General features: G+C 46.6%; 6 protein-coding genes and 1 long non-coding RNA gene across 9 annotated transcripts; 4 read left to right on the top strand and 3 right to left on the bottom strand.

Moving 5' to 3' along the window:
• Window positions 1-830: 830 nt before the first annotated feature.
• TRIAP1 (TP53 regulated inhibitor of apoptosis 1) lies at window positions 831-2122 on the bottom strand. Its single transcript, XM_054219391.1, has 2 exons — window positions 1932-2122; window positions 831-1489 (listed from the first exon to the last, which is right to left on the bottom strand). Exons 1-2 carry the CDS (start codon window positions 2076-2078, stop codon window positions 1406-1408), a joined length of 231 nt encoding a protein of 76 aa, XP_054075366.1. The 5' UTR covers window positions 2079-2122; the 3' UTR covers window positions 831-1405.
• An 18-nt stretch (window positions 2123-2140) lies between these two features.
• Window positions 2141-4488, top strand: GATC (glutamyl-tRNA amidotransferase subunit C). 2 transcript variants are annotated; one of them, XM_054219386.1, is made up of 4 exons: window positions 2141-2300; window positions 2552-2715; window positions 3101-3204; window positions 3579-4488. In XM_054219386.1, exons 1-4 carry the CDS (start codon window positions 2184-2186, stop codon window positions 3632-3634), a joined length of 441 nt encoding a protein of 146 aa, XP_054075361.1. In that variant the 5' UTR covers window positions 2141-2183; the 3' UTR covers window positions 3635-4488. The 2 variants fall into 2 exon arrangements, with proteins under 2 accessions (XP_054075361.1, XP_054075362.1); XM_054219387.1 differs by having other exon boundaries at window positions 2549-2715.
• LOC128916996 (uncharacterized) lies at window positions 4121-8994 on the bottom strand. Its single transcript, XR_008469117.1, has 2 exons — window positions 6827-8994; window positions 4121-5150 (listed from the first exon to the last, which is right to left on the bottom strand). It is a non-coding gene; the product is annotated as an uncharacterized LOC128916996 (long non-coding RNA).
• Window positions 8995-9100: 106 nt separating this feature from the next.
• LOC128916994 (dynein light chain 1, cytoplasmic) lies at window positions 9101-11173 on the top strand. 2 transcript variants are annotated; one of them, XM_054219390.1, is made up of 3 exons: window positions 9101-9203; window positions 9511-9648; window positions 10782-11173. In XM_054219390.1, exons 2-3 carry the CDS (start codon window positions 9517-9519, stop codon window positions 10917-10919), a joined length of 270 nt encoding a protein of 89 aa, XP_054075365.1. In that variant the 5' UTR covers window positions 9101-9203; window positions 9511-9516; the 3' UTR covers window positions 10920-11173. The 2 variants fall into 2 exon arrangements, with proteins under 2 accessions (XP_054075365.1, XP_054075364.1); XM_054219389.1 differs by lacking the exon at window positions 9101-9203 and having other exon boundaries at window positions 9210-9648.
• A 653-nt stretch (window positions 11174-11826) lies between these two features.
• Window positions 11827-18959, bottom strand: COQ5 (coenzyme Q5, methyltransferase). The gene is made up of 7 exons (XM_054219385.1): window positions 18744-18959; window positions 18169-18318; window positions 17470-17694; window positions 14620-14726; window positions 12878-12966; window positions 12557-12668; window positions 11827-12439 (listed from the first exon to the last, which is right to left on the bottom strand). The coding sequence occupies exons 1-7, from the start codon at window positions 18895-18897 to the stop codon at window positions 12338-12340; spliced, it is 939 nt and encodes a 312-aa protein (XP_054075360.1). The 5' UTR covers window positions 18898-18959; the 3' UTR covers window positions 11827-12337.
• A 1167-nt stretch (window positions 18960-20126) lies between these two features.
• Window positions 20127-22964, top strand: LOC128916897 (dynein light chain 1, cytoplasmic-like). The gene is made up of 3 exons (XM_054219097.1): window positions 20127-20265; window positions 20805-20942; window positions 22349-22964. The coding sequence occupies exons 2-3, from the start codon at window positions 20811-20813 to the stop codon at window positions 22484-22486; spliced, it is 270 nt and encodes an 89-aa protein (XP_054075072.1). The 5' UTR covers window positions 20127-20265; window positions 20805-20810; the 3' UTR covers window positions 22487-22964.
• A 300-nt stretch (window positions 22965-23264) lies between these two features.
• On the top strand, window positions 23265-27568 carry LOC128917142 (uncharacterized; the record flags this gene model as incomplete). Its single annotated transcript, XM_054219789.1, has 3 exons — window positions 23265-23510; window positions 24852-25474; window positions 26392-27568. Coding segments are annotated over 2 exons (429 nt in total), but the record flags the coding sequence as incomplete, so codon positions are not given.
• Window positions 27569-27753: the final 185 nt, after the last annotated feature.

The following is a 27753-nucleotide window of genomic DNA, read 5'->3' as shown; positions in this document are numbered from 1 at the left end:
GTCTGGGGTCACTACCGAGGGGCTGTGGTACAGACAAGCCACCTGTTACCTTTGAGAACTGCACCATTTTATTTTTTTTAAAAAAGTAAAACTTCTGAATGATCCTTCACATAGTGCTTAAAAGCAAAGTGAGTGAAGCTCGCCTTTTTCCTCACTGTAATTCTAGGAGGATTAGGAAGTTAACTTCTCTTTCATACCCAGGACATAATATTTTTAACTCTTTCACCTGTGCTGGCATAATCAGAGGGGAGAACTTTTCCCCATCCCTGTATGAGGATCAATGGATATCTCCTCCCCTCCCACAGTGCTCACAGGGCCACTGGAAAGAACAGGTCCAGATACCTCGCTTCTCTTCCAAACACCCTTTTTCTAGTTGCTGCAAGCATTTCGGCAGTTTACAAGACAGCACAAATAACCTTCATTTGACTTCCTAGGTGTAAAGTACACACAGTTCAGGAGCAGCTTCGTTAGTGGGTGAGATCCCCAGGCAGCAGCTGGGGCTTTTATTGTTGTCAGCCGTCAAGGTTCAACCCGACGTTTCCCTCATTCAACACACCCTTTAACCACCAGAAGCCAAAGCTGGTGATCACAACAGTGACTGTGGCCAGCCTGGTGCATTGTGGTGGTGTGAAAAAGGATGGCCAGGGCTGTGCTGCAGTTTTACTGCAGGAACGGGTAATGCTAATGGAGAGAGAATTCAAGTTCAGGATTGTTTCAGTACCTCAGAAAAAGGCTGAAGTAGCCACCTCGCATTAGAAGTGTCCACTTCAGCTTCTGTTGCAGGCCACCTCCGTCCCTCCTAGACGTTACACTCAGATTCTACTGGACAGTTATCTACTTGAGCAAAATATAACCAGGTTATATTTATTTTAGATAAGTCTATTGCAATAGAGTGCTTTTATACCATCTCTGTTGACAGTACAAAACAATGCTTTAGCCCCTCAGCATTTAGGATCACATAAACCAAGCTCCTTCCACCAAAATTCAGCAGCATAGAGACAATTCAAAGTAAATCAACCTTCTTCATACTCTTTTTAAACACTTTCAAGTGTTATATAAATAAGCAAGAGAAATTGGTAACAAAGCAACTACTATCTCCGCCGACGCTAATAAGCATTCTCCCGTTATAGAGTACATTCAATAGGAAGTTAGTTCAAACGGCTTTTCACACTGTTAGATGCTGAACCACCACCAAAATTCCCTGAAAAAGAGGCAGTAGTTACCACATCATCCAGTCTTTTTTGTTTGTGTGTGTCTGTATGTCTGTTTTTACAAGCGGAGAAGATCCCTCGCTTCCTAGAAAGCCGCTCAACAAAGGTATTATCCAGGTGGTGTCTAGTCTTGTGCCTGGTGATGTTGCTTAGTCCAAAGGCTCATGTTAGTGACTCCATTCACACAGCTGAGGTCAAGAGGAGTTTTCAGTTTTCCCTTTGCTTGGGCCCATGAACTCCAGCCCTTCAATGGGTATGTCCTTCTCCTTGATCGCTTTCTGAAAAGAAGAAAAACAAAACTAAAAAATTAAACTTGACGTGTCTCTACGGCACTAAGTGATGTAATCTTCCGTTCAAAACATGATCTGGAAAAAGCAGTCTTAAGACTTGTTTGGACGAAGCTTCAATTTTAGAGATGCTGAGAACTCCTGCTGAGCTACAATCCGGATCCTACTGCAGAAAGGCACCACGGCCTCCAACCCTGTGCCCGTAACAAGTTACCTTAACGAGGAAAATACAGTAAAGAGACAGCTTTAAAACATTACACGTCACGACCGGCAGAAACGTGAAACAAGCGAAAATCCGGAGCAGCGCGGCGGGGTGCGCAGCCGCGGGCGGGGGAAGGCGGGGGGCTGTGAGGAGGGTAACCCCGGTGGGAGAACGCTTGGGGCGGAGAGTGACCGGGCGGCGCCGCGGTGTCCCGGGCAGGGCCGCACGCACCTGCACGCAGAGCTGGTACCGCTTGAAGAGCTGCCCGCAGGGGTCCCCGGCGCTCTCGCCCTTGAGGAACTTCTCGGCGAACCAGCGGTTGAAGCACTGGTCGTACTCGCGCTTCAGCTCGGTGCACGCCTCGCCTACGCTGTTCATGGCGGCGGCCGAGCCCCCCCCCCCCCCGCCCTCTCACCGAGCCGGCCGCGCCGCGCCGCCTCTCTGACGCACTTCCGGCGCGGGCAGGTGACGCGTCGGGGCGGGATGCGGGCCCTGGGTCTGTCCCGGTGGCTCCGGTCGGGACGGCTGCAGACGCCGGTCCCTCCCCGCCGGGCAACGCTGACGGCGGGGCGGCACGGCCAGCAGCGGCCGCCGCCGCAGGTAGGTCCCTTACCGGAACGAGCGGCGGGCCAGGCGCGCCCTTCGCTAGGCGGGAGGGGAGGAGACGGAGGCAGTGGCAGTGTGTCTTCGACTAAAGTTAGCTTTCCAAGAAAATACAAGAATTCACTGTGTCCCATCAGACTTAAACTCGGGGGTTTGCCGTGTAACCAGATTTTGGTTAAAAAAATAAAAGCAGCGCTGTATTAAACTTGTGCCTTTGCCCGTTCTGCCCGCGCCTGTCGGCGCAGCAGCCGGTGGCGGTGGAAGTGCTGGATCACTTGGAACAGCTCGCCCTGGTCGACTTCCGCGACACAGAGGGCGTCGAGCGGCTGCGGAAAGCGATCCAGTTTGCTGATCAGCTTCACGAAGTGAACACCGACGGCGTGGAGCCCATGGATTCCGTCCTGGAGGACAGGTGACGGGTCGGAGCAGTGTCTGTTTAACTGTTAGTGCATCCAGCTATTTGCTTTTGTAACTTTTTTTTCCCCTGGGAATCACCCTGGTTAGGCATTTGGCCCCTTTGCTTACAGCAGAGTCCGACTGTGGTTTTGCGTGGAAGGAAGATGTTGTTGGCACCCGTGGCCTTGTTGTATAAGCACAGCAAAGGTGTACTCCAAATTCTTTGTGTCACAAGTGATCTGCACAGGAATCTCTCAGTGGCATTCTTAGTTGCTTCAAAATGTTCCAATGCTTGTCTTACCCCCTACTTAAAACCCAAACCAGTTTTAGAGATAAACCACGCTTCATATTTCGTATTCATAGACTAGCTTAAAGACAGGCTAGTAATCTTTGTTCTTCAGGTGTCTGTATCTCAGGGAAGATGATGTGACAGAAGGCAACTGCGCGAACGAGCTGCTGAAAAATGCCAGAAAGAAAGTAGAGGAATATTTTGTAGCCCCACCAGGTATTCTCTTGATTATAAAAACATCTTAATTATGTTTGAATTAATCTGAGGAGTGTAACCTGCCATAGCTGCGTTTACTTTCAGAAATATTAGCTGGTAATAAGGAAGTAATAAAATAAGTAACTGTAGCCATGTGTAAAAACCAGACTGCGATCTGCTGGTCTAAAAGCAGTACAGAAGGTAGCCTTACGCTAAAGTTCCTGCACATGTTGAGCAATTATTTAGAGGACGTCACACAGGACTTGCTTTCCTTACTTGTTCAGAAAATTTAAGTTGCCTGTATGTGCTTAGAATAAACTGGAGAAACAAAGCTGTATTACCCAGCAGGTTCCTTACAGCTGGTCTCACACAACTTTCTTTTTGTTTTCTATCAGGTAACATCCCTCTACCAACGCTAGAAGAACGAGAGACTTTTCTGCAGGGCTCTTAGCGAAAGCCTAGAACCCAAACACAATTTCAGTGTTTTATGTGGGAAAACTGAGATTTGTGCAGTCACAGCTGGAATATCCTGGCATGTATTTTGATCAAAAGAAGAGCACTTGCAAGATGATTTACCCAAGAAGGAAGGTGTAAAAAGCGCTACTGAAATGTCAATGTTTATGAAGCTAGAAGGCAGCACGATAGATCACTTAATACTTCTATTTAGCTAAGGGAATTTGATGTTCTTTTAAGATACTGAATGGCTTAAAGGCCTTAAAGAGAACATTAAAAGGTTATGATTAAAAAACCCAGAACACAATATTTTTCCTCAACTATTTTGTCAGGAAAACCAGAGAGACTGGAAGGCTGTATTTGCCTGTTTCTCACCTTTAGCTTGACGGTGGCTCTGACCCTGTCAGAAGTAACAAAGTCTGTAACATTGCTGAGTATGTCTTTGATGTATGGACAGAACTCAGATTTTAATTATGGAAGAAAAGGCACTTTGAGAAGATCAGTCACTCAAATATTTTGCTTCTATTGAATATTTCCATTTTATCTCTGTGCTCCATGACTGTATGGGTTACCTTCTGTTTCCCACTTTGTATTTTTATTCTCACAAATTAAATACTAGGAGTTGTACATAATTAGAGAAAGAACTTTTCATACAGAGAAACAGCTGCTCTAAAATTAAAAATCTTTGCCATAAATATTTCTGTACACCAGACATGTATCTCTAGGGATACTAGTGATATTTCCTGGATTAAACCATTTTTTCTGTTTCAAACAAAGCAATGCAGTTGTTTGTGTTATTTAAAATATGCTGCATGGCTAAGCTTGTAAATAAAGAATGGAATTACCTGTGAACTTGACATTTTTATTCTGTTGGCACAGTGAACTAAATACGCACTGTAACTGTTATTTTCTTGTCAGAACGGGTTTTAGAAATACAAGTACCCCAGTGCCCTTTAGTCTTGCAGACAGACATTGCTAGGAGGAAGCTAGCAACAGCTTTATTAGAAGCAGTAACTTTTCTTCCTTGGATATAGAACTTTTCTTCCATGTACAGATTTAAGAACCCAGAATTATTTATTCCAGTTTTCATGATCTTTTCTAGTGCATAGAGTTAAATCCTGAGCCACGGTGGAATTTTCTTCAGAAGTGCTAGAAAAGACCCCTGAAGTTACTGTAATAGGATACTGCTCATCACCAGCTCTGAGTCTGCTCTTGGGCCTCGAGAGCCTGACAGAAGGAGCTTCTCTATGACCATGCAGGCACATGCTTCCCCTGAGGGCAGAAACTCACCTCATGAGATCGTAACTTGATGTCACCCAGCTTACACAGTGCGTGTTCTGTATCTTTTTGCAGAGAAAAGCCACTACTCCTATTCTGTCTCTCTGTACATCTGCATAATAAACACCACCAGCTTGGTACATGCGTCCCTTCTGGTCCTGCCAGCTCTCTGATAGAGGAAGTCCTGAGCATGGCCGTAATAACAATTTCTCCTATAAACTGCATCTTCCACATCCCTGCAAACAACAGGTAATATAAATTAGAGATTAATATACACATGTTTTATTTCTTAACATCTCAAAAGTGCACCAAGCTTATTAGAAGTATCACAATTTGAAAAACACTGTAAAAAATACTAAAGACTAGATTGAGCAGTTAGTGGCGTGCTCTTAATACCATGTGTACAAGCTGCTTTGACAAACTCCCTTTCCAGCCATTCATTATGTGCCATGTGCTTAAGGGAAAAACAAGGCTGAGTGAAAAGGACTACAGCTGCCTTTGCTGGTATAAGAAATCACAGCTGCTGGGTAGGATCCACTTTCACTTACTACCCTCATAGGTTGCATGTTTGATAAGTTTTGAACAGGTTTTTTTTCTGGGACTGATTTTTTTTTCGTATTTCTCTGGCAGGAAGTCAGAGGAAACGCCCCACTTTTATTTGTGCACTTCATTGTTTGTTTAAGCTTCCATAATACACACACATATATATACATATATGAGTACGCATAAAGCATGTAATTATTACGATACTTGTACTCTTTAAGGGGTGTTGAATTAAAGTCTCTATTTAACCCCCCTAATCCAATTTTCTGCAAAGCTGTAACACTGTATTAGTGCTATAATCTCAGGCTTTTCAAGATTCAGACCCGGCAAATGCTGCAAGTTTTACGAATATACAAGCTCAGCCTAAAAGTCATTTATGATGCATATATAAATCACGACAAGGAAAGACCTCAGGTCACGCCATACAACAAGCATGTTAGCAGAGAATTCCCAGTTTGAGAAATCCCCACTTGTTTCATCCATTTTGGCCTCCTCCTTTGACCGTCAGAGAGAATGGTGACAACATTATTTACACGGAAAAAGGAAGAGAAATTTGAGAGTGAACTGCATGGCCGCAGGAGATTCCAACCCAATATATCATCAAGTAACTATTTAAATGCACCAACCAAACCAACAATTTGGATAAAGATGATCCCACATTCACAATGCAGCACAGGCTAAGCTTAAAACTGCCAGTTCACTGCTGCTCCCTAACCCACACACTCCAGTGAGAGAACAGACTGCCTGATACTTGTTCCTGGCAGACCAAACTGCATTAAAAGTGGAAAACACACATTTCCTTAATGAAGGGGTTTGTTGCAACTTCACCACTAATGAGGGACTTACAGCCTTGACTCAGACACCTGCAACCACCAAAGCAAAAACCCCAGCAAAGGCCAGATGAGCTGCCTGTGGGCAGAATACGTTAGTGCTTCGGCGTGTCTAATGTGGTGGGTGCTGTGCTCCACAGGAAAGTGCGAAGCCCCACCGGGCCCCGGCTGCACCCCGAGGTGGGGACGAGATGCCCCTCATGGTGCCAGTTCACCTGCTGTCACTGCAGGGCCCCGGTGCGCGAGCGGGTCCGGATCTGGGTCGCATCTTCACAGTGTTCTGCCACAATGCAGTTTATAAACGCAGGCAAGTGACTGGACAGAGTTATGGACTTGTGTAATAAAATCGCTACCTGTAAATTCCTTGTAACTGCAGTGTGGCAATGTATATTTGTGAAATAACTCATCTTTTCTCAGTGCTTAAGAGATACAGCAAAAAGGAAAAAAAATATCTGTTTGCTTAAAAAAAACAACAAAAGGAAGCCATATTTAGAGATGATGTAAATATATCTTGTTCCCCTGGAGACCATGGAGATTACCTGCTAAGGTTTTTCCACTGTGATGTAGATCTGTAACATACAAAATCGGATTAGAAGCGCTAGCATATAGATTCCAGGTTTACAAAGAAAATTTCAAGGTGGAGATTTTTTCAGTTTTATGGAAAAAAGAAAATTGAAGTAGTTTTTTATTGCTAATGATGATTATTTCATGTTTTGATAGTAATTAGCAGCCCCAGGAAAAATCTCTATTAGATATAGCGATACAGAATTCAACACAGAGCAAAATAAAGCCTTACCTGAAAAGTGCTTACAGTCTAACTTCCATCTGCAAGGGAATCTCATGATATGCCTTATCCATTACCCAACTGTCTTTGGCACCTCCTCTACTCCAGCTATCATCTTCTATATGTATTTGTTCTGCCTTCCCCTGCAGCTCTGTCCTGAGGGAAATTATACTTTTATATTCTAGATTAACAAGTAAGGCTCTAATGTTTCTCTTTAAAGCCATGTATCTCAAGCTTTAATGTCTCTTGCTAACGATGTGTATCTCACCCACACTGACATTTCCTGCAGTCGTCATCACATCTGTTCCTTCAGCTAACCATTTCTTAATAAATGCATAGAAATTTGCCCGCAGCTACCAAACACAACCACCTCCTCAGAGATTCATGGGTGTTTCTGTTGTTCATTGTAAGCAGTAGGAAGATTGTTAAATGGTTCAGTTCTGTCAGCATAAAACTGTCTTGTACTCAAAGAACCATTGCTGGTGCTGCAAATACTACACACCGTTCTGTAAATTAATTGCTTACTGTGGCCCCGAGACTATTCAAAGCTTCTTCAAGTTGCTGGCACACAAAGTCTCTTACGCTCTTTCACGTGCTGCATTAAAACAGATAAATTCCCTTAATTTCATAACTTTCAGAGTTGTCCCTAACACATGCTCCTCACAGCGAGACAGAAAGCAAAGCTGTGAATTGCATCTCTTCTAATTGGAATGCTAAAACCTGGGAGCTAAAACCAGAAGTTATTTCTGACGTACTTTAGAGTGACAAAAGTACTACACTATCCAGTTTTAATATTTTGGGGACATTATATTCTTCTGAGGTGGTCCCAGAGCTTGAAAAAGCAAAAGGTTGCTTGCAATTATACTACTTTTGCTATGAGTGACTCTGAGCAGGTAACTATACTGTACTAACATGAAAAATATTTGCATTTCAAGTGAGGTGGATGACTACTCTTGAGTTTTTTATTTCTACAAGGAAATGGCAGTCCCACCAACCAGTATTTGAAAACCTTTCTTTTAAGTCATCCTGTGCTGTTTGCTATAGACGTAGTTCAGAGTCCTGTTATTAACAGATCACCAGCTATGGAAGACTACAGCAATTTTCTAGCTGCTGACAAGAATATAAGCAGAAAGTGCCCCAGGGAGAGTGAAACTAACAAACAGGGCACTGGGCATCTCCCAAAACATCTTGCTTCATTTAAAACAAAAAAAAAAAGAAAAAAAAAGGCAGTTACAGAAATTGTGAGGCCTGCACAAGATGCATTAAATGAGATGTAAGAAGTCTGATGGATTCAGTTCACTGAAGGATGAAGTTTAGAGCTGATTTGATCATACTTGGTAAACAAGGGTAAAAGATTTCTGCCAGAGGTCTCTTAGTCTGAAAGACAGAGACAAATTGAAAACAGACACGTGAATAGGAAAGATGATTAAGTGCCGTTTATCAGCTATAGAACTCCTTCCTCTCACATATGTGGTCTTTGCTCTCAGTAAAGGGCATCTTACTCAAAGCTGTCCGCGTTGAAAGAGAAACAAGGGCCTGTTGCAGACATTACTGTGTTGAATTCGGTGTCTGTGATCTGGGCTGGGGTGAGCAATAAAATGGCTTTTATGCCCGACGTATCAACTACGAAAAGATGTTTTACAGGAACTGGTGGACACATTAAAATGCACTGGGGACTGAGCCTACTTCAGGAACAAGTGTTTTGGCCCAGAATCACCAATTAGACGATGCCAGAGGCGAGCAGCGGGGGGACCAGGACTGGCGGCTTTCCATGCACAGCTGAAATCTACATGACGGTCCCCGCCAGCGTGTGCTCGGCTGTTCCTGCCCTCGCCGGGGCCGCCCCAGAGGCGATGGGCGCAGCGCCCACGCCGCCGGTCGCTATGGGAACGGACGCAGGCGCGGTGCATGCCGGTCTGAAAGAAAACGCAAGAGTAAAACCCTACCACAGCGCTGCGCCGTGGCCAATCGGCGCTCGGGGGGGCGGCGGCGGTGACCAATGGCTGGCTGCCTGTGCGGAAGGGGCGGGGTTGGAGGGGAGGTTCTGAGGCGGCCGTGGCGCGCAGTGCCCAGACCGTCGCGCCGTGCCGCTCCGCACCGGGCCGGTCTCGTCCTGCAGCGCTCGCCCAACGGTGAGGGAAGCGGCGGGGTGCGTGGGGTGGCTCCCGAGGGGACCGGCACCAGCCTGGGCACCGGCTGCTGTGCCTCAGCTCGCCCGGGGCTCCCCGCTTGCGCCGGGCTGGAAGGCGGCAGGGTCCGAGGCCGCTCCGGGAGCTCCGTGTGAGCGGGCTCTGCCGGTGCAGCTCAAGCGCTGCCCAGCCCCGGCTGCGGGCACAGCGCGGGCCCCGGGACCGGGCTGAGAACGGCAGTACCTGGGCGAGGGCCGGGCGGGAGCCTGCTCCCCCAGCCTGGAACTCTCCTTTCCTTCGCTCAATGCAGGCAATCATGAGTGACCGAAAGGCAGTGATCAAGAATGCGGACATGTCGGAAGAGATGCAGCAGGACTCGGTGGAGTGCGCGACTCAGGCCTTGGAGAAGTACAACATTGAGAAGGACATTGCAGCTCACATAAAGAAGGTAAACGTTTGCTTGTAGTGTCCTCGTGAAATCTCCATGCACATGAAAAACCAAGCAAGGAGAATGCTGCCGGGCAAGTAGCTCTAGAGAAACAAGTTCTAGAGACACTAGATAATCAAGTTGGGCTTTTTCTGTTGGCTGGTGTCCTTATATTCTTTTCCCCACCCTTTGCGTAGACTTTTCCAGGTCCTTCTGCTTTTTTCTTGTGGTACCTTCTACTTCAGCCTTTTCTGCCACTGTCCCATTGTCTGGGTGAACAGAGAGTGGCAGGTGACTGTCCCTGTGGCTGACGGGCTGGTACAAAACACCAGGGCTCTGTGGAGCCTCTTTGAGAACTGGTGGGTTGCTGACCTTGTAACAAGAGGTGGTTTTGTGTGGGTTTTTGCTCCCCGCCCCCCAGCATGTAAGACAAACTGTTCATGCAAATGCAGAACAGATGGTTCAGGGCTTACAGTTTGTCAGATTTTTCTCTCCGACTCCTACTGGAGCCTGATTGAGCTGCAAGTAGTTGAAGGGTTTGGTTGAGCAGAACACGAACGCTTGCACATGCTGACACAAAGTCTCTCCAGCTGACAGCTGTTAGACCCTGCAGTCTATAACCACTGGCTGCATGGCTTTACTCAGAGATGACTTGCATGCCTGAATTTATCTGAAAGTCACAGCAAGCTCCTGACTGCAGCATGGACAAGGAACGTGGTCTCATGACCTACTATCGAGGATGTGGCAGAGAATTTTCCTTCCAGAGTCCTTTGAGCATCCTTGTGCAAAACAGATAATGAAGTCAAAATAATGTCTTAATCTGTAGAGATTCAGAACAAGCAGTGAAGTTGTTAAAAGTTATGGTTTAAGATCATGGTGCGTCTTTTGTGGAAAAGCTACCTCCCCAAACATATGTTTCAAGTTTATTCCTGCTCAGCTTGGAAACACTTCTTTTTTTTTGGTCTGACTAAGCAGCAGATGAGTTATAAAGTGACAGATAATCCTTGCATTTAAGAGCATATGCTGCTCCTTAATTGCCTTCTTCTAAAAGTGATACTTGCTAACAAGTGACATGTCATTGCAAAAAAACCCTGTTAGACAATATTAGTACAATTCTCACGAAAATACTGAATTCCTAGTTCTCTGTTCTGCAGGAGTTTGACAAGAAATACAATCCCACTTGGCACTGCATCGTGGGAAGGAACTTTGGCAGCTACGTGACTCATGAGACCAAGCACTTCATCTACTTCTACCTCGGCCAAGTCGCTATTCTCCTTTTCAAGTCTGGTTAGAACCACGGACTGTTACTGAAACTTGCACCCGGTTACAGGACTGGACACTAACTCCAGATGGCCTCCTACCTTCAGCCTTCCTGAGGAAACAGACCTTGATCTTCAGGTCCTTTGTTGCATTGTTAATGGTCAGGGATTTTGCTGTAGCAGCTGTTACTTTCATTGTGGCTATAAAAAAGGCAAAAATGTCTTCCTTGTATTTATTTTCTTTCAAAAGACAGCTTATTTGCTAATAAAACTGTTGAACAAGTTTATTCTTTAAGAGTTTTCTCTCCCTTCTACCCTCTTAGTGGTTGTATTACCCTCTTTATTCTGCTGTGAATGGAGGAGGAACATCTCCACCTCCATTTCCCCCCAAATCCACAGCATCTGTATCCTGAGCTAATCTATGAATACATCATCAGTCAGTAACAGGAAACAGTTTCCCTGAGAGAAAAAAGACTGCTTTTCAGTTCTTGATAAGCATATTTTCAGTATGCACAACCTCCAGTGTAAATTCTGGAGTTTAGATATGTGGTGCTACTTTCCTGATTTCAAGTGAACTGGTGAGCTAAATGCCATAGTCCTTTCACCTTCCAATTTTCAGAAGAGAAAAGTTTTCATGCTAGTTCATTACACAGCTCTCACTTGAGAATGTAAATTTATACTTTCTCTAGATTTTTTTTTCCTCTATCCCTGTACCCCGCTGCAGAAGCATCTGTTCTTCAACAGTTTAGTTTAAAGAACAGAAGGAAATGCAGGTTTTTACATAGAGATTTTGCATCTAGCACTGACAAAGAAAAACATGTCATATGGAGGTGAAAACATGTCATCTCATCCCAGAATATAGTTCTCTGTGAGAAAAAAAAATTTCCTTTCTTAGAAAGGAAACCTTACAAAGGTTAAAATATTGATTTAGGTGAAAAAAATTGGTGCAGAGCTGTTTTATTTCACAAGCCTTCCATTTGCTTTTGAAAGAATCACGGGGAAAAAATCCCTTAGAGTCCACATGACAAAGATAACAACAGTTTAATAAAAATCTAATAAATCCAAGTTACTTCTCCCTGGTACAATACCCTCCTTAGAGCTTAGTAAAAAAAAGGAGGCACCTTATTTGAAGATGGGTCAGTCTATTTCTGTATCCACACCACTGGTAACTGAAGTTGCTTCATTTGTTAGCATTGCTCAGTTTTGGCCGTGTCCTTTATGTCCCACGTCCTTGCAAGGAAAATGCAAGTGTAAGAAATTCCACAGGAGTCACTTCATCCACAGGTTTCTTTGGGGAAAGAAGACAGCTGATGTTCTTCTGGGACTGCTGAGCAAGTATCTGTTGCACAAGTTCTTAAAACTCCTCTTCAATCTTGATAGCATTAAAATTCCACAGCTTTTATATTCTTCAGGAAAATGACACTTCCGGTGTTTTGCTACGTAGTATAGACTCACAGTTTGAAACCTGAGTGAATGGCAACAATGCCTGAGTTCAAATTCTGGTAATCCACTTTAAAAAACCCTGCATCTTCTATCATTGCCTTGAACTCCTCCTGAAAAATAACAGTTCCATAATTGTAACAACCTGAAGGCCTATAAACCAGCTGCCTGCAAGATTATGCTGCGACTGTGTTTTGTGTGTTAGTGAATTCAGAAAAATTCTGTCTTACCTGAGGGGGGAAACGTCGGATGCTCTCCACGAGATACTGGTAAGACTTCCAGTCACCAGCAATAACCTCACCCAGAACAGGGATAACCTGGAAACTGTAGAGATCGTAGAGCCTGCACAGACAGACAGCAAATACAGATTAATACAAACAAGTTTAAAACCAATCCTCTCCAACACAAGTTGATCTCTGTACTACTACCCTATGGAATCTGTATTTGATTTTAAAAGTGCACAATGAGGTGGCCTCAAAGTGTCTCCGTCTCTTATTCTGGCCAAGTACGAGAGCCTTGTGACACGGCATTAAGTGTCACCATGTTCCTACCTGGAAAGAAGAGAGTTGCTGACTTGACTAAATTCAAGGCAGAGAAATCTTCCTCCTGGTTTCAGCACACGATAGGCCTCCTGAAGTGCCTGAGACAAAGCAGATGCAATAAGTTTATGCAGAACAGCACCTGCCTACTATCACGCCATGTGACAGCAACTCAGTGATAAACTGAGGGGAGTAAAGAGAAATCTGATTGGCAATCTCCAATATTTACTTGTGGAGAAGCATCCTAAGACAAGTACACAAAAAAAACCCCAAACAAACAACAAAACCAAACCACAAAAACTCTTGCTGTTACACAAATAGATTTATACCAGGCTTTGTGTTGAAACTATTATGTCAGGTTTGCAATTTTTCTTCTTTTTCCCTAGTCTTAGATGACGAATGTGTGCCAACAGAGCTCTTGTAATTACAGACCAAACCCAAAAGGGAGCAGGTGACTCAGCTACAAGAAGCTGAAAATGAAAAGAGGGCATTATAGATTTTTTTTTTTTAATCAAAAGAGAAGATTTTACTCAACTGTGAGGCACACCCAAAGATCAAATGATACTGGGTTTTGGATGAGCAATGTGTGAGAACAGGGAGAAAAGAGAGGGAAGAAGAAAATCTTTGGCTACTTTGAAAATTCCATCCTATGTCCAAAATAAAAGATCTAAGAACCACCAAGACAAAATTCTGTTTACAACTGTATGTTTTTTCATACAAGAGCACAGCAGAGTTGTATTCAAGAACCTCTGCAGGCTGCACATCTGCTTGGCTTCAACTGTCATGTTCCTAAGCAATAAAGTATAAACAGTACGCACACATGATGGGAGCTCTGCAAAAGAATTGGAGGCTTGGATATGTTTTGTATCAGGTCTCCAGGCAGCTATGCTACCAGACTGCCGTATCCATGATGGCAAAGAGCCTGTGCTTGGCAAGGGTGCAGACGAAGCATGGTGAAAAGTCATCCACACTGAGAGAAGTTCAAAGGCATACAGTTCAAGGTGGTTTGGATCCAAATGCTACACCTTCCACAGAAGGAGCATTGCCAAGGTTGTAACACACTCCTCCAAAACAGACGACTAGTCTAGCTGGTCAGATGGTCTAACCTATCTTCACCCACAAGACAGCCAGTCATTCTTGAAGGACAGATACTGTTTAGAACAATGGGTACTGCTTACCCTAATTAAAATCATACTAATTCTTCATAGGAAACCCTACTAGCAGGCAGTGTAATGACACTGAGCAGCAGTGGGCTGAATGGGTTAGTTCAATGCCAGCTGATTCCCACTCTCTGCTCTGGGAGTTCTGCTGGCTCAGGCAGGGAAACAGAATGGGGCAGGAATGTCAGCCCCACTGTGGGTGGAATATACAGCAGGTGCTTCAGGAGGATCTGAGACGTGCAGACTGACCGCACTGTGCATGTGTAGATACGGTAACATCACAGGTCAGGAAAAGGTAGGGAATGACAGAAGCATTCAGCCCTTTTTGCCTTAGGAAGAGACTGTGTGGCTTGCCAAGCTGGAAGGATTGGACACAACTAGTAGAAATCTAACTTTTTATGAGAAAGGTGGGGCATTTAATTGCATTCTTCATAAAAACAAGTTGCACACTACATGCCACTTATTTTAAATGTTTCAGGAGTAGACAAAGGTTTTCCTTTATTAAAGGAATCCCTCATTTGCTTCCTCCACTAGAATAAAAAACCTCAGGTGAATCGTAAGGACCCCAGGTCAGGATAAACTACAGCAACTTACCAAATCGATACGAGTTACATTTCGTATTCCAAAGGCAATTGTGTAAACATCAAATTTATCATCATCAAAGGGCAACTCTTCAGCATTCCCAAGCACCCAGGACAAGCCTGTAATAAAAGCCAAGGACACAGAATTGAACTCAGACTGCTCCAGAAAGTCTAGAACTTATCTATTCCAGAAGAAAATTATTATTAATAAAGTGATATTTAAAACTAATACGTCAATTTTTCATTTTTGTTGGTGGAAAGACACCTTGGTCTATACTCACAAACCTTTCAAGGCCCTGTACTATACAGCTGTCTTTCAAGTAAAGCAGTTAATGTTGCAGATCAGCCAAAACATTCTTCCGTGTATACACACATGTTGTGTTCACAGTGCCTTAGTCTGCCGAAAAAATTTCACTCAAATCTTGCACCGTAGTGGAAAGCAACTGGCTTTCCAGAAACTGGCTGCCATTTGTTTGTAGCCAAGTTGCAAAAAAAGAATCTCTGCTTAAAGAATAACTATAAACAATGATGAATGTCTTACCATGCAACGATGGTCAAAACACTTAAAACATTTTGCTAGAAAACTTCCATAGGCTGAGGAGCATGAAAAGCCGCACTCACTCCATTCGCACTATCATTATGTCATATTGTTGCAGCTACGTTGCTTCCTAAAACCCCATCGGATCAAGGCCGTGTCTATCTATGGAGTATGGATGTTCAGGCTATTTGTACCAAAAATAAGACTACTCAATTTAGAATTAATAGTTCTTAAAGTCACTGGTTTGGTGACTCAAATGCAAAACAAAAAAAATAATGGAAAAAACCAGGAGTCTTCTGCAGATATCATCAGTTTTAAAGGGCAATATGCTAGAAAGTGACACGGAGGAGAGCAAAACACAACAGAAAACAAAAGTTGTTGCCAGGAGACATTCAAATTTAATTTTTACAAAAGATACATATTTATAGTTGTAGAAAGTATTGTATGCAAAGCATCACGCAACATTATTAAAGCAGCAATTATTAGTGTATCTAAACCTAGACAGTTTGAAAAGAGACCTAAGAAGTGAGCATCAAGAAAAGGTTTTGAGCAACAGGAAAACTGTCGCTCACAATGAACTGTGGCAAAATCACAGGCCAGGAGTTTGTAAGTGGATACATAAAAGGGGCTGTCAGTTCCTACAACAGAAACTGGGGCACAGTGCAGTGCAGTCTCCTACTCCTGCTGGCCAAAATGCACAATCAGTGATTGTGTAACACACGTGTTTCTTTTCAGCATGCATAGACCCCGCTATTGGTGAACATGCATAGGGAAATAGCGAAAGAAAACTCTGCCCCTTATAATTTTAAGCAAACTAAATATTAGACCTCAGACATTCAATAGATAAGCAAGCTCAGAAATGAGATTACTGCAACAGGGAGGAATCGCATGAAAAACAGAAGGTAGGACATATTAAATGGGTATGTGCTGAACAAGGGAGCGAAAAAGAGTAAGAAGTCAGAATTGTGCCACAGTGAGGCATAAGTCAACCCAGGCAATAGGAAGACAGTTGGGCTTCTGCAGCTACAATGTACAGAGAAAGAAAATTAAAAAGCATAAATACTCATTTTGAGAATTTGGCAAGTCACAAAAATACCTAAAAAGTGCAGCCAATTAAACAAAATACTTTATTTATAGTAGCTGGGAGGCAGCATCAAGCTTTATTTGAGGTCCTAAGCTACAGTCATAAAGCTTTTATACTTACAATGTTGGTACAGTTCAGGTGTTCCCAAACTATGACGCATAAAAAGAGCTCTGGATAGGCTTGTAAGCTGCTCAGACAAGCACAATGCAAGCAGTCTGCCAGAGCTGGAAGAACCAACGCTTTCACAATTAGTTCATTTTTTAAAGAAAATGAAGAGGCAGGCAGGCAACAGCCTGGGGTAACCCACCAGCAGGGAGCAAGAGCAGCTGAGACAACCTATGCCAGCAGCTCATCTTTCAGCCCCTTTGTGCTACTGAGCCGTTCTGTATGTCCTTCAGCCTACACAATCTGTAGGCTCAAGTCCCAAAAGGGGTGTGAGAGCAGGGCGCAGTGAAAGGCCACGCAGGAGACCTTGTAACACACAGGGAGAGGTACCCAGGCAAACAAAGTTTAGGAACCTCTTGGTATACTTTACATTGCTAAAATATTTGCCAAATATCCATAAATGAAGAGAGGATAAACAACTATCATACAAACGCTGAGCCACAAGCAGGACTTCTTTCTCTATGTCTTACTTCTTAAAATCAGGCTTTTCAATCAGGATTGGCGTGGTCCCCAACAAATTCTAGATACCAGTGAATTAATCCATTGACCTGCAAACTAACATTTAATATAATTCAGTTTCTCCGAGTATTATTAGCGTATGTTCTAACTGCGGAAAGTTTTATAGGTTCACAATACACTTCTTGCATTTTTTACTTGCTGCCTTGATTCTTAAAATACCCATTATAAGATCTTTAGTGTCATTCTAGGGATGAGCTCTTTTGCATTATCTGCCTTAGTAAAATCAGATTCATTTGCACAAATATAAACAGCAGATTTAGGTTATTTAACCAATTTTGAAGGATAGCTGGGTATCAGACCTCATGGACACTTCCATATACGGATTTCTGAAAGTTCAAGTATTATTCAAGAGGATCACTGTACATCTGAACAACATACTACATACAAGCTCACTGAAAAAGTAACTCAGAGTTGGCAAATATGTAAGCACAGCTATAGTATACACCATGGCCATATAACGTATATTGTAATCCTGAAGTGGTGATTACCTGATGGCTACCATGCATCAAATTATTGCTATCAGGCATGCTACTGAAACGGTACAATGCATGACTTACCTTCAGAGTAGCCAAGATGCTGTGCTTTCTGCTTCCCAACTTTTAACATTTCTTTGTTAATGTCACAGACCACCACTTGGGAATCCCCTAGCGACTTAGATTTGTCTTCCTGGTAACTTTCAGCAATTTCCTGCCACGATAAATTCTGATGGTGCCTAAGCTTCCGCTGGAGCTGGCGTTCTCGTACAGAGCGGACATAATTAATAAATCGAAAGGCGATGTCACCTGCATTTGTTTTAAAAGACCGATACATATTTTGGAATGTTTTCTGACTCCAGGAAATTGGAACATAAGGCTTTGAACATCAAACTGTTATTTTTTTATATATAGATAAATAAAAATAAAAACCACATGCAGTATAGAGAGACAGAAAGAGTGTGTGTACATGTATAAAAAATATATATAAAGGGAACATATGAAAAGCAAAGAGTCCATGACTTCCTACAAATGAAAACAGTTTTCCGTAACATATCATGGCAGTACTGTAACACTTTCAGAGCCTTGGAGCAAGATATTACAAAACACAAAGAAGTTAGCTTTCAACCCTTCTCTGTGAAAACCAAGTAGACGCGTCACCAGTTTTAAAGACAGGGAACTGGGGGGTTGGGGGGGGAAGGCTAGGCAACTTAATTCTGAGCAGACTCAAACAGTTCGAAAACAGCGTAGCATTGTCATATGGAACTCACCAAAATTATTTACCTGTTCCTCCAGCAACATCAAGAAGAAGTGTTCCAGGGGAAGGGTTCATTTTATGCACTAGGATATCCTTCCACACTCGATGAATCCCTAGAGTCATTGAATCATTCATTACATCGTATTTCTTAGCCACGCTTTCAAAGACCCTGTAAACTGCAAAGAAAGGACGTAAGAATGAGATGCAGTTTACTTAAAAATGCTCCTGTGGAAGTAAAATGTGTCCTCTACTGCCTCGTGGAGGTCTGCCACCATATGGAACTGAAAAATACCACCTGAAAACTCCTTACAAAAGATGTGATCGAATCCTACCGAGCTCGTTGCCTGACAAACGTCTCTTTGGAGAAACACAGCCTCTTCTCGTAACCCTTACGGCGCTGAGGGGAAGAATCGACCTGGCATAACACTGACAGTGCTTCCCCGAGACTCCCGGTAGCGTCTCAAACCAGCGGCCCAGCTTCCAGTACCCCTTCGCCCCACAGGAACCGGCTGCCCGGGAGCCCCCTTCGGCTCCAGCCCAGCCCAGCCCGGCCCGGCCCGCCCTCCCCCGGCTCCACAGCGGGCCCCGCCGCTGCCCTCACTTTTCTCCCTCCTTTCCGCTTCGGTCACCGTCTGGAAGCCGAAGTGCGTCTCCGGTCCGGCGGCAAGGCCCCGCACGGAGCCGCAGAGCGCCCGCAGAGCTCCGCCGCGGCGGGCGAGCAGCGCCCGGTACGGACACAGCCCCGCCGCCGCCATCTTGCAAGGGCACGACCTCCGCTCCCGCCCGCCGCCGCCGCGGGGCCCGCGGGCTCCGCCAACCGCGGAACCGGGGCGGGGCGGGGCGGGGCGGAGGGCGGCTCCGCGCTCGGCCCCGTCCCCGGGAAACTTGCGGTTCGGGTCCCGCAGCCCCGAGTCCCACGCTGGGCGATACCGGGCGACTGTCACGGTGCCACTGCGGCTGAATCCGTCCCGGGAGATGATACAGGGGAAAATAAACCAAAAAAACCAAACCCAACACAGCGTATTTGAGTAATTTTGCAAATAATTTTCTCTAACCCCTTCGGATTTTTAATTTTGCAGTTTCCTGGCAAAAAGTAAAACCTGATGGGGAGCAGGCAGGAGGCTTGGTTTGTGGATACTGAGGAACCAAGGGGAGGAGTGACAGGAGCCTCTGACTCCTGTCAGGAACATTAGTACAAATTAGGGCCCTTTTCTGCTACTTTTGCAAAAGCTGCACCACTCATCACGTTATTTGAATCATCCAGAAATTCTGTCAGCTTTGTGGATACAGTTATTTCCCCCTTTCTCATGAGGTGACATCAGATTGAGGAATTCCCCCAGCACAAGTTGCTCTCCCTTGCCAAGATCTTCCTTCCCTGTTGACACTTATTAGCCCCATCATCAGACCCCACCACAATTTTCTCATACCTTACCTACAATTTTGATTTTTTTTGCTTTTTTTTTTTGCAGAATGCCTTACAAAGCATCACATATGTTGTTTGGGGTTTTTTTTGGTGTGGTTTGGTTTTTTTTTGCCTCAGCTATAGTGAGAGATGATCTTTGCCTACCAGAGCAGTGGCCGGGAGAGCCTCTCTTGCGCTGTAGTCACAGGCCGCTGAACAGATGCCAGCAACCTGCCACGTTCAGGCTGTGAGGAAAGCACGGGGAAGGCCGAGCAGAGGCTCCCAGCCCAAGGCACACCCACAAGCAGGTCTCTGTAGACGTGCCATGCCCCGGGCCCACCCCGGCAGAGGTCCTGGGGGACCCGGGGCCGCCCCTGAGGCCTGCGCTCCCGCCCAGCGCGGGGTTCGGCCTCCATCGCCGCCGCCCGTCGCCATGGAAACAGGTGCGGGCGCGGGGCATGCCGGTCTGAAAGAAACTGCTGCAGTAAAATGCTACGAGAGCGCCGGATTCTGGCCAATCAGCGCTAAAGGGGGTGGTGGCGGTGACCAATGGGTGGCGGCCAGTACGGAGGGGGCGGGGTCGAGGGCGCTTGGAGGCGACGGCGGCGCGGGCGGGTCGGTTAAACGGACGCGGCGGCGGAGCGAGCTGCGTGTCCGTGTTACTCTGCACCACGTCCGCTCCGTTCCACACAGAGCCGGTCCCGCGGCGCCCGCCAAAGTGGTGAGGAGAGTGGCGTGGGGACCTCGGACGCTGTCGGGAGGCGGCTTCCGAGAGGGGCCGGGCCGGGTCCCGCCCGGACACTGGGAAGGCTGAGGCTGGGCGGCCGGAGCTCGGGCACCGCAGCGGCTCCCCCGCGCCAGGGCCCTTCCCCGGCGGCCGCCTCCGTCTTTCCCGTATCCCTGGGAGCTACAGGCTGACTCCGAGCCTCGCTGACTCCGAGCCGTTGGCGGGGGCCGCTGGGCTTCGTTCGCGGGGAATGGCCGTCGGGGCCGGGCGCTGGAGCAGTGGCTCCGCTCCCGGACTGCGCCAGGCTGGGGCGGGGCTGGGAGGCAGCAGGGTTCGAGGCCGCTCCGTCGATGCCCGTGCCGCTCCGAGAGCTCCCTGTGAGCGGGCTCTGCCGGTGCCGTTCTCCTGGCTCTGCCGGCCGAGCGGTGCACAGCGCGGGCCCCGGGACCGGGCTGAGAACGGCAGTACCTGGGCGAGGGCCGGGCGGGCGCCTGCTCCCCCAACCTGGAATTCTCTTTTTCCGCTCAATGCAGGCAATCATGAGTGACCGAAAGGCAGTGATCAAGAATGCGGACATGTCGGAAGAGATGCAGCAAGATGCTGTGGAGTGCGCGACTCAGGCCTTGGAGAAGTACAACATCGAGAAGGACATTGCAGCTCACATAAAGAAGGTAAACGTTTGCTTGTAGTGTCCTCGTGAAATCTCCATGCACATGAAAAACCAAGCAAGGAGAATGCTGCCGGGCAAGTAGCTCTAGAGAAACAAGTTCTAGAGACACTAGATAATCAAGTTGGGCTTTTTCTGTTGGCTGGTGTCCTTATATTCTTTTCCCCACCCTTTGCGTAGACTTTTCCAGGTCCTTCTGCTTTTTTCTTGTGGTACCTTCTACTTCAGCCTTTTCTGCCACTGTCCCATTGTCTGGGTGAACAGAGAGTGGCAGGTGACTGTCCCTGTGGCTGACGGGCTGGTACAAAACACAGAGGCTCTATTGAGCTCTCCTGAGGTTTTCCTCTGGGAGAAAGCCTGTTTTACATAGTCCTTGGTTTAAGTTTTATTGAACCTAATCTTAAGGATCTGTTTACAGTTATGTCCAGCTGGGTCAAAAAGTGCAAGGCAAAGTAGTTTTCTGCAAGTCCACTGTAGTCATTCCTCTCCTTACATAGTGACCTAAGCAAAAAAAAAAGAAAACAAAAAACACAAACCAAAAACTGACAAACCAAAACAACCCCAGAAAAACCCCAACACAACCAAAACCACAAAAAAAATCCCGGTGGCCCTTGATTATCTGTTGCTTGCAAAGTCTGTGTCGCACTTTATGTAGGATTAACAATACTGAACATAGGAAAGATTTAGTTCTGATTATATTTCCTGCTTCGCCAACTCAGGAGAATGGAGAAATCAAAGAGTGTCAATGGAAGTTAAACTGATCTGAGTGGAAGAGCTGTTTAAAAAGTAATTCAACTAAGCAGAATGATTCCTTCCACTAGAGGAATATTGGTTTGCTGCGTCCACAATACAGAAAGGTACATTTTTTCCCCAGATGCAGAAAGTATCTATGATGGTGTAAAAGAGAGTCTATTTTTCAGATACTCTTCGTGGCACTACTGGGAATTTGTAGAGGATTGTTTGAAACATGTGAAATGCAAATTCTTAGATCTGTTGATAGTGCTGGTGTTACAGAGCACGTGGCATAGAATTTTCCACTGAGTCCCTTTAGCACCTGTGTTGCAGATGAACAATGAAGTCTAAATTATGGCTTAATTTCTGGGTATAAAACTAGTGGTGAAGCTTTTACTCGAGGGCTATAGTTTCAGATCATGGCATGAATTAGGCGGGGGAAAGACTACTTTCCCTGAACAAAGGTAGTGTTTTAAACTTAGTACTGCTCAGATAGGAAGCACTGTGGCTTTTTTTGGTGGATTTTTTTCTTTTGTCTGACTAAGCAGCAGGTGTACAATAAGATGTAAATAAGATAATCCTAGTACTTAAGAGCATCTGCTCTTCCTCTAATTGCCTTGCCCAGAAAGTGAATGTCTGTTTAGAAGAGTTCTTAATTTCTAGTTCTCTGTTCTGCAGGAGTTTGACAAGAAATACAATCCCACTTGGCACTGCATCGTGGGAAGGAACTTTGGCAGCTACGTGACTCATGAGACCAAGCACTTCATCTACTTCTACCTCGGCCAAGTCGCTATTCTCCTTTTCAAGTCTGGTTAGAACCACGGACTGTTACTGAAACTTGCACCCGGTTACAGGACTGTGTGCTGACTCCTCTGACTAGTTACTGCAGCCTTCCTGAGGACGCAGACCTTGATCTTCAAGGGCAATGGCAGGGATTATGCTATAGCAGATGATGTTACAATGTGGATATAAAAAGGAAAAATACCAAAAAAGTCTTCCTTGTATTTATTTTTTTTCAGAAGGCTGCTTCTTTGCTAGTAGAGCTGTTGGAGCAGTTTTGCCTTTGAGAGTTTTATAGCCATCTACAGTATTGCCCAATTACTGCTTGTGCTATGTAAGTACTGATGGTGTTTAGCTCTTTCTGTTCCAAACCTCTCTTGTTCTTATGATTTGTTTTTTGATACTTTCCCCTCTTGTGTTGCCGGATGTGCTGCCCCAAACCTGAGCTGTTTCTTTCTTTGCTGCTGCCCCTTGGAGCGCCGCCCTGGAAATAAAGGACGAGATCTGCCCCCGCCGCCGGCTCGTTATTTCTGGCGGCTTTGCGCCGCCGGGGCTGGGTGCCGGGGGGCGGCCCGAGGCCGGGGCTCCCCGGGGACTACAGCTCCCGGCGCGCTGCGCGGCGGGCGGGGACTACGAGTCCCGTGGTGCCGCGGGCCCGGCTCCATCCGGGTCCCGGCCACTGCTGTCGGCGGCTCGTCGCCATTACGGGGCCTCCGTCGGTGCCGCGGCGCTCGGCCGGTGTGACCGCCTGCCCTGCGGCAGCCGGGACCCTACTCAGCCCCGCGGCGGGGGATCGTGAGCCCGAGGGCGGTAAGAGCGGGGCGGCGGGAGGAGCGGCCCTGGGCCGGGCGGCCGTGGCGCCTGTGAGGGCCGGGCCGGCAGCCGCTCCCGCGGTCCCGGTGCTCCTGACTGCTCGGTGCAGACACCCACGGGCCGTCGGGCGGCCCTGATGGGGGACACGGACGTGTCCGAGGAGACGCAACGACGTGCCGTGGAGCGTGTCGTTTGGGCCAGAGAGAAATACAGTGCTGAAAGAGAAACTGCATCCCTTATAGAGAGGGTAAATGTTAGACTGTACGTGCGTTTGCTGAACGCTCTCCACACCAGCAGCCAAGCAGGGCGGGTGTTGCCGCGCTTCTTGGGAAAGCGAGTTCTGCGGACATGAGTTACATTGGACTTTTCCTGTGGGCTGGTTGTCCTTGTGTTCCTTTTCCCATGCCTTATGTGTACCTTTTCTAGTTTTCGTTTTGCAATACGTTCTATTTTTGGTTGTTTTTTTTCACTATCTCACTGTCTAGTGGAAATAGGAGAGTGTCTGCTGGCCTTTCCCAGTGTGGCTGAGTCGCTGGTAGAAAATACAGCCCTTTGAAGTTGGCTGTAACTTTCCTCTGAGGGAATGCCTTTTTTTAACCTAGTACTTAAGTTGTGTGCAAATTAGTCTGAAGGTTCTGTTCATAGTTCTGTAATAGTTGTATGAGATTGGCTACCTGGTTCAAAATTTGCAGGGAAAAGTAATTTTCTGCATACCTTCCATATTCACATCCTCCTTTTATGTGCTGAACCTTGCTAAAATCCCAAGTCTTGGAGCTCTGTGTATCTGGTGTCCACGGAATACCTGTTCTTGTATATGCATGAAGAAGAATAATGGATTCACAAAAGATCTAGTTCTGATAGACTTTCTGTTTTGCCATCTCAGGAGAATAAAGAAATCTAAGGGTGCCAGTGGATGTTAAATATTACACGAATCCGACTGGAAAACCTGTTTAAAGTGTCACTCAATTAAGTGGTACAATTGCTTCTGTTGGGCTGGTCTTCCTTTCCTGTTACCCAAACAGAGATATAAGCAGGTTTAGTTTTTCCACTTGTAAGAATGATTTTCTATGTTAGTGGAAGGCAGAGGTTTCAAGCTTGTCAGATTTTTCTTGAGGTTCCTAGTTGCAACCTGAGAAATCATGGTGAGGAGTTCATTTATCCATGTTTTTAATAAGTAACTAAAAATACTTGCATGCTCTCAAGGAGAGTTTCGTCATTTGAGAGCTATTGGATATGACAGTATATAATCATTGACTGGAATGTTCTACTTGTTATAGAACTGTATATCTTGAGTTTTGAAACACGTGGTTGGCTTCTGAGTATGATGGGAGAACATGATTGCATGACCTTCATACTTCAGTGCTGTAGTTTGAGAACATAGTACGACTTTGGTGGGGAAATTGCAGTCCCTGGGCTGCAGCAGGTGAGGTATAAGAGGTAAGTGACACAATCCTTCAGAAAGCTGCTTCTTAATTGCCGTTTCAAAAAGTGATACTTGTTAAGAAGAGACACATAAACGACAGAAACCCTGTAGTCAGCTCCTGGGTGAGGACTGTGCTGATGAAGTTCCTAGCGATCTCTGCTGCAGGAGTTTGAGAAGAAACATGGTCCCACTTGGCACTGCATTGTAGGGAAATTTGGCAGCTTTGTGTCTCCTGAGACCAAGCACTTCATCTTCCTCAGATGTGGAGTAAATGATCTTCTGTTTAAAGCTGGTGAGAGCTATGGATTGTTGTTCAGAGTGGCTTGTGCTTGTAAGATTGCGCAGTAACGGCAGCAATGTAGTGCCTTCAGCTGACCTGAGGAAGCAGAACTTGGTCTTCAGGGGTAATGTCAGGGTTTCTTCTGGAGTGGTTGCTGGTTTTGTTGTGTTTGGGGGGGAAAGCAGAGGGGAAATAAACCCCACAGAAGCAAACAAGGCAGACACCACCTTGTATTTATTTTCTTTCCAAAATCAGCTTCTTTGCTAATAAAAATGTTATGTGTGTTCCATCTTTAAGAGTTTTACATCTCTTTTCTCTTTTTCCCTAATGTTCCTTGTGCTCCTTGTCACATCCCTGTGAACAGCCACCTTCCACGGGAATCTGTTCTCAAACTTGAATATCTGAAGGCCCAGCTGAGTGTGCGAGTATGTGGATAACCCCAAGCTGCACAAAGGAGCCCTGTGGTTAGACAGGACCGTGCCGTTAGGGATGATACATAGGAGTTGAAGTGAGCCCTTGGCCTGGGCTGGCGGCAGCCCAGTTGCCCAGGGGCTACCTGCCAGGGGCCAGGACCGCCCTGGTGGAGGGGTGGGGCCTCGGAGATAAGCTCCGTGTCCAGTGGCTGCATTCAGTGACCCAAGTCCCTGCTGAGAGCAGCATCCTCAGTCAGGAGGCGCTCGGGGGCTGCTTTGCCGGGTGCCCTCGGAGGGCTCTGTCCGGTGGTGGTAACGGGGAGCGCTCAGCCCGTTTACCATAAATCCATACCATAAATCTGGGTTTACCGTAAATCCGTCTGCCAGAGAGCACTGGGACGCCTTTTAGCCCACTCTCCTCCCTGTTCTCTTGCGGTGCTCTCGGTGCTGCCGCGATCGGGCCGTGGCGGGGCTCCCGCGCTGTCCCCGGGCAGCCGCCGCGGCGGCAGGGGGCGCTGCGCGCGTCCCGTCGCTATGGCAACGGGCGCGGAGCATGCCGGTGTGAAAGGGGACGCACCCCCAAAGGGGAGGCCCGGTCCTGGCCAATGAGCGCCCGGGGGGCGGTGGCGATGACCAATGGCTGACGGCTGTGCGCAGGGGGAGGGGCTGGGGGAGCTGGGAGGCGGTGGCGGCGCGCGCGGGCCCGTTAAACGGCGGCGGTGCGGGAGGGGAACGGGAGGCCGGTGCGCGGAGGGGGCTTTGTGAGGGGGCTGTGGGGCACTGCTGCTCCCGAGAGGGGCCGGGTCCCACCCGGGCACCGGGAAGGCTGAGGCCGGGCGGCCGGCGGGCTCTACCGGTGCCGTTCTCCCGGCCCCGCCAGCCAAGCGCTGCACAGCGCCGGCTGCGGGCAGAACGCTGGCCCCGGGGTCGGGCTGACAACGGCGGCACCTGGGCGAGGGCCGGGCGGGCGGCTGCTCCCCCAACCTGGCGTTCTCTTCGTTGTTTATTACAGGTAATATGGCTGCTCAGACGGCTCTGGTAAAGGATGCGGACATGCCAGAGAAGAGGCAGCAAGGTGCTGTGTGCCATTCAGTCTCTGGAGGAATGCAGTGTAAAAAGGATAAGTGTTTGCTCATAATGTCTTCCTGCTGAACGCTATACGAACTTCTAAAATCAAGCAGAAGTTTTGGTGACTATGTAGTTCTAGAGAAGCAAGTTCCATGGATATTTGATATCCGGTCAGACTTTCTCTGGAGACTGGTGTCCTTATGCTCCTTTCTGTACACCTTACATGCACTTTTCCATTTCTTTCCCTTCTCTTTCTCACAATTCTACTTAAGTCCTCTGCTCTCCAAAGGCAGCACTTGAATAGTAATACTGAGTTCCTAGTGGTCTCTTCTGCAGGAGCTTGACAGGAAATATAATCCTACCTTTCAGTGTGCTGTGAGAAGGAATTTTGTGACTCCCGAGACCAGTCGCTTTGTCCTCACCTGCCTGGGTTCTGTTACTTTTCTTCTCAAGCCATGGACTGTTTCTCAGACTCTCATCTCGTTCCTCAGTTGTGTGCTAAAGGCACAAAGCCTGGTGCTCTCAGCCTTCCTGAGGACGCAGACCTTGGCCTAAAGGGTGATGGCGGTGATTTTACTAGCATGGTTGATGTTCTCATTGCAATGAGGGGAAAAATAGAAAAGAAAAAAACCCAAACTTTGTATTTATTTTCTTTCCACAGCCAGCTTCTTTGCTAATAAAAGTTTTGTGTTCTGCCTTTAAAAGTGTTGTGGCTACGTATGTTCTTGTGCAAATATTGCTCGTGCTATTTCTTATTTACCTGTGAATGTGGATGACTAACTTTGTTAGAAAGTTTCTTTTCTTAAATCCAAACTGTCTAAACACTGTGGTAACCATCCTCATAATTTGGTCAGTAATTCTAAGACCAAAGACAATTTTAATAGACCTAAATAGGAAACAAACAGCAGTTAGAATAAGGCCTTTTATGGGGCTTCTCCTAAAATATTATTTATTAGTTCTGCCCGTTCACGCTCCGCCCCTACTTTTCTTGTAAGAAAGCTGGGAGCTGCTCTCCTGGTGAACTCGAAGCTGTCATCCCTAAAATAATGGGAAACGGATCAGCAGATGCACTCAAGATCTTTGAGTGTTATTTTAAGTGTTAAATAAATGCCTTTAGTCTCTCTGTTGCCTTGTGATTTATTTCCCCGTTTTCTTTTGCTTTGAAGGAGAAGTTTTAAAGTATCACGTTATTTCTGGCGGCTTTGCGCCGCCGGGGCTGGGTGCCGGGGGGCGGCCCGAGGCCGGGGCTCCCCGGGGACTACAGCTCCCGGCGCGCTGCGCGGCGGGCGGGGACTACGAGTCCCGT

Source organism: Rissa tridactyla, chromosome 13 (assembly GCF_028500815.1).
Source record: "Rissa tridactyla isolate bRisTri1 chromosome 13, bRisTri1.patW.cur.20221130, whole genome shotgun sequence".
In the NCBI taxonomy this organism is placed as follows: domain Eukaryota; kingdom Metazoa; phylum Chordata; class Aves; order Charadriiformes; family Laridae; genus Rissa; species Rissa tridactyla.
This window is presented reverse-complemented; position numbering and strand designations above follow the sequence as displayed.

Coding starts and splice junctions, on each gene's coding strand:
- TRIAP1 (XM_054219391.1), bottom strand. CDS start 2,078: ATGAACAGCGTAGGCGAGGCGTGCACCGAGCTGAAGCGCGAGTACGAC. Junction 1,490..1,931: donor GGTACCAGCTCTGCGTGCAG/GTGCGTGCGGCC, acceptor TCTTCTTTTCAG/AAAGCGATCAAGGAGAAGGA.
- GATC (XM_054219387.1), top strand. CDS start 2,184: ATGCGGGCCCTGGGTCTGTCCCGGTGGCTCCGGTCGGGACGGCTGCAG. Junction 2,301..2,548: donor AGCAGCGGCCGCCGCCGCAG/GTAGGTCCCTTA, acceptor CTGTCGGCGCAG/CAGCCGGTGGCGGTGGAAGT. Junction 2,716..3,100: donor GATTCCGTCCTGGAGGACAG/GTGACGGGTCGG, acceptor TTTGTTCTTCAG/GTGTCTGTATCTCAGGGAAG.
- LOC128916994 (XM_054219389.1), top strand. CDS start 9,505: ATGCAGGCAATCATGAGTGACCGAAAGGCAGTGATCAAGAATGCGGAC. Junction 9,649..10,781: donor TTGCAGCTCACATAAAGAAG/GTAAACGTTTGC, acceptor TCTGTTCTGCAG/GAGTTTGACAAGAAATACAA.
- COQ5 (XM_054219385.1), bottom strand. CDS start 18,897: ATGGCGGCGGCGGGGCTGTGTCCGTACCGGGCGCTGCTCGCCCGCCGC. Junction 14,727..17,469: donor GCATCTTGGCTACTCTGAAG/GTAAGTCATGCA, acceptor CTTTTATTACAG/GCTTGTCCTGGGTGCTTGGG. Junction 12,440..12,556: donor TCCGACGTTTCCCCCCTCAG/GTAAGACAGAAT, acceptor GTTATTTTTCAG/GAGGAGTTCAAGGCAATGAT.
- LOC128916897 (XM_054219097.1), top strand. CDS start 20,811: ATGAGTGACCGAAAGGCAGTGATCAAGAATGCGGACATGTCGGAAGAG. Junction 20,943..22,348: donor TTGCAGCTCACATAAAGAAG/GTAAACGTTTGC, acceptor TCTGTTCTGCAG/GAGTTTGACAAGAAATACAA.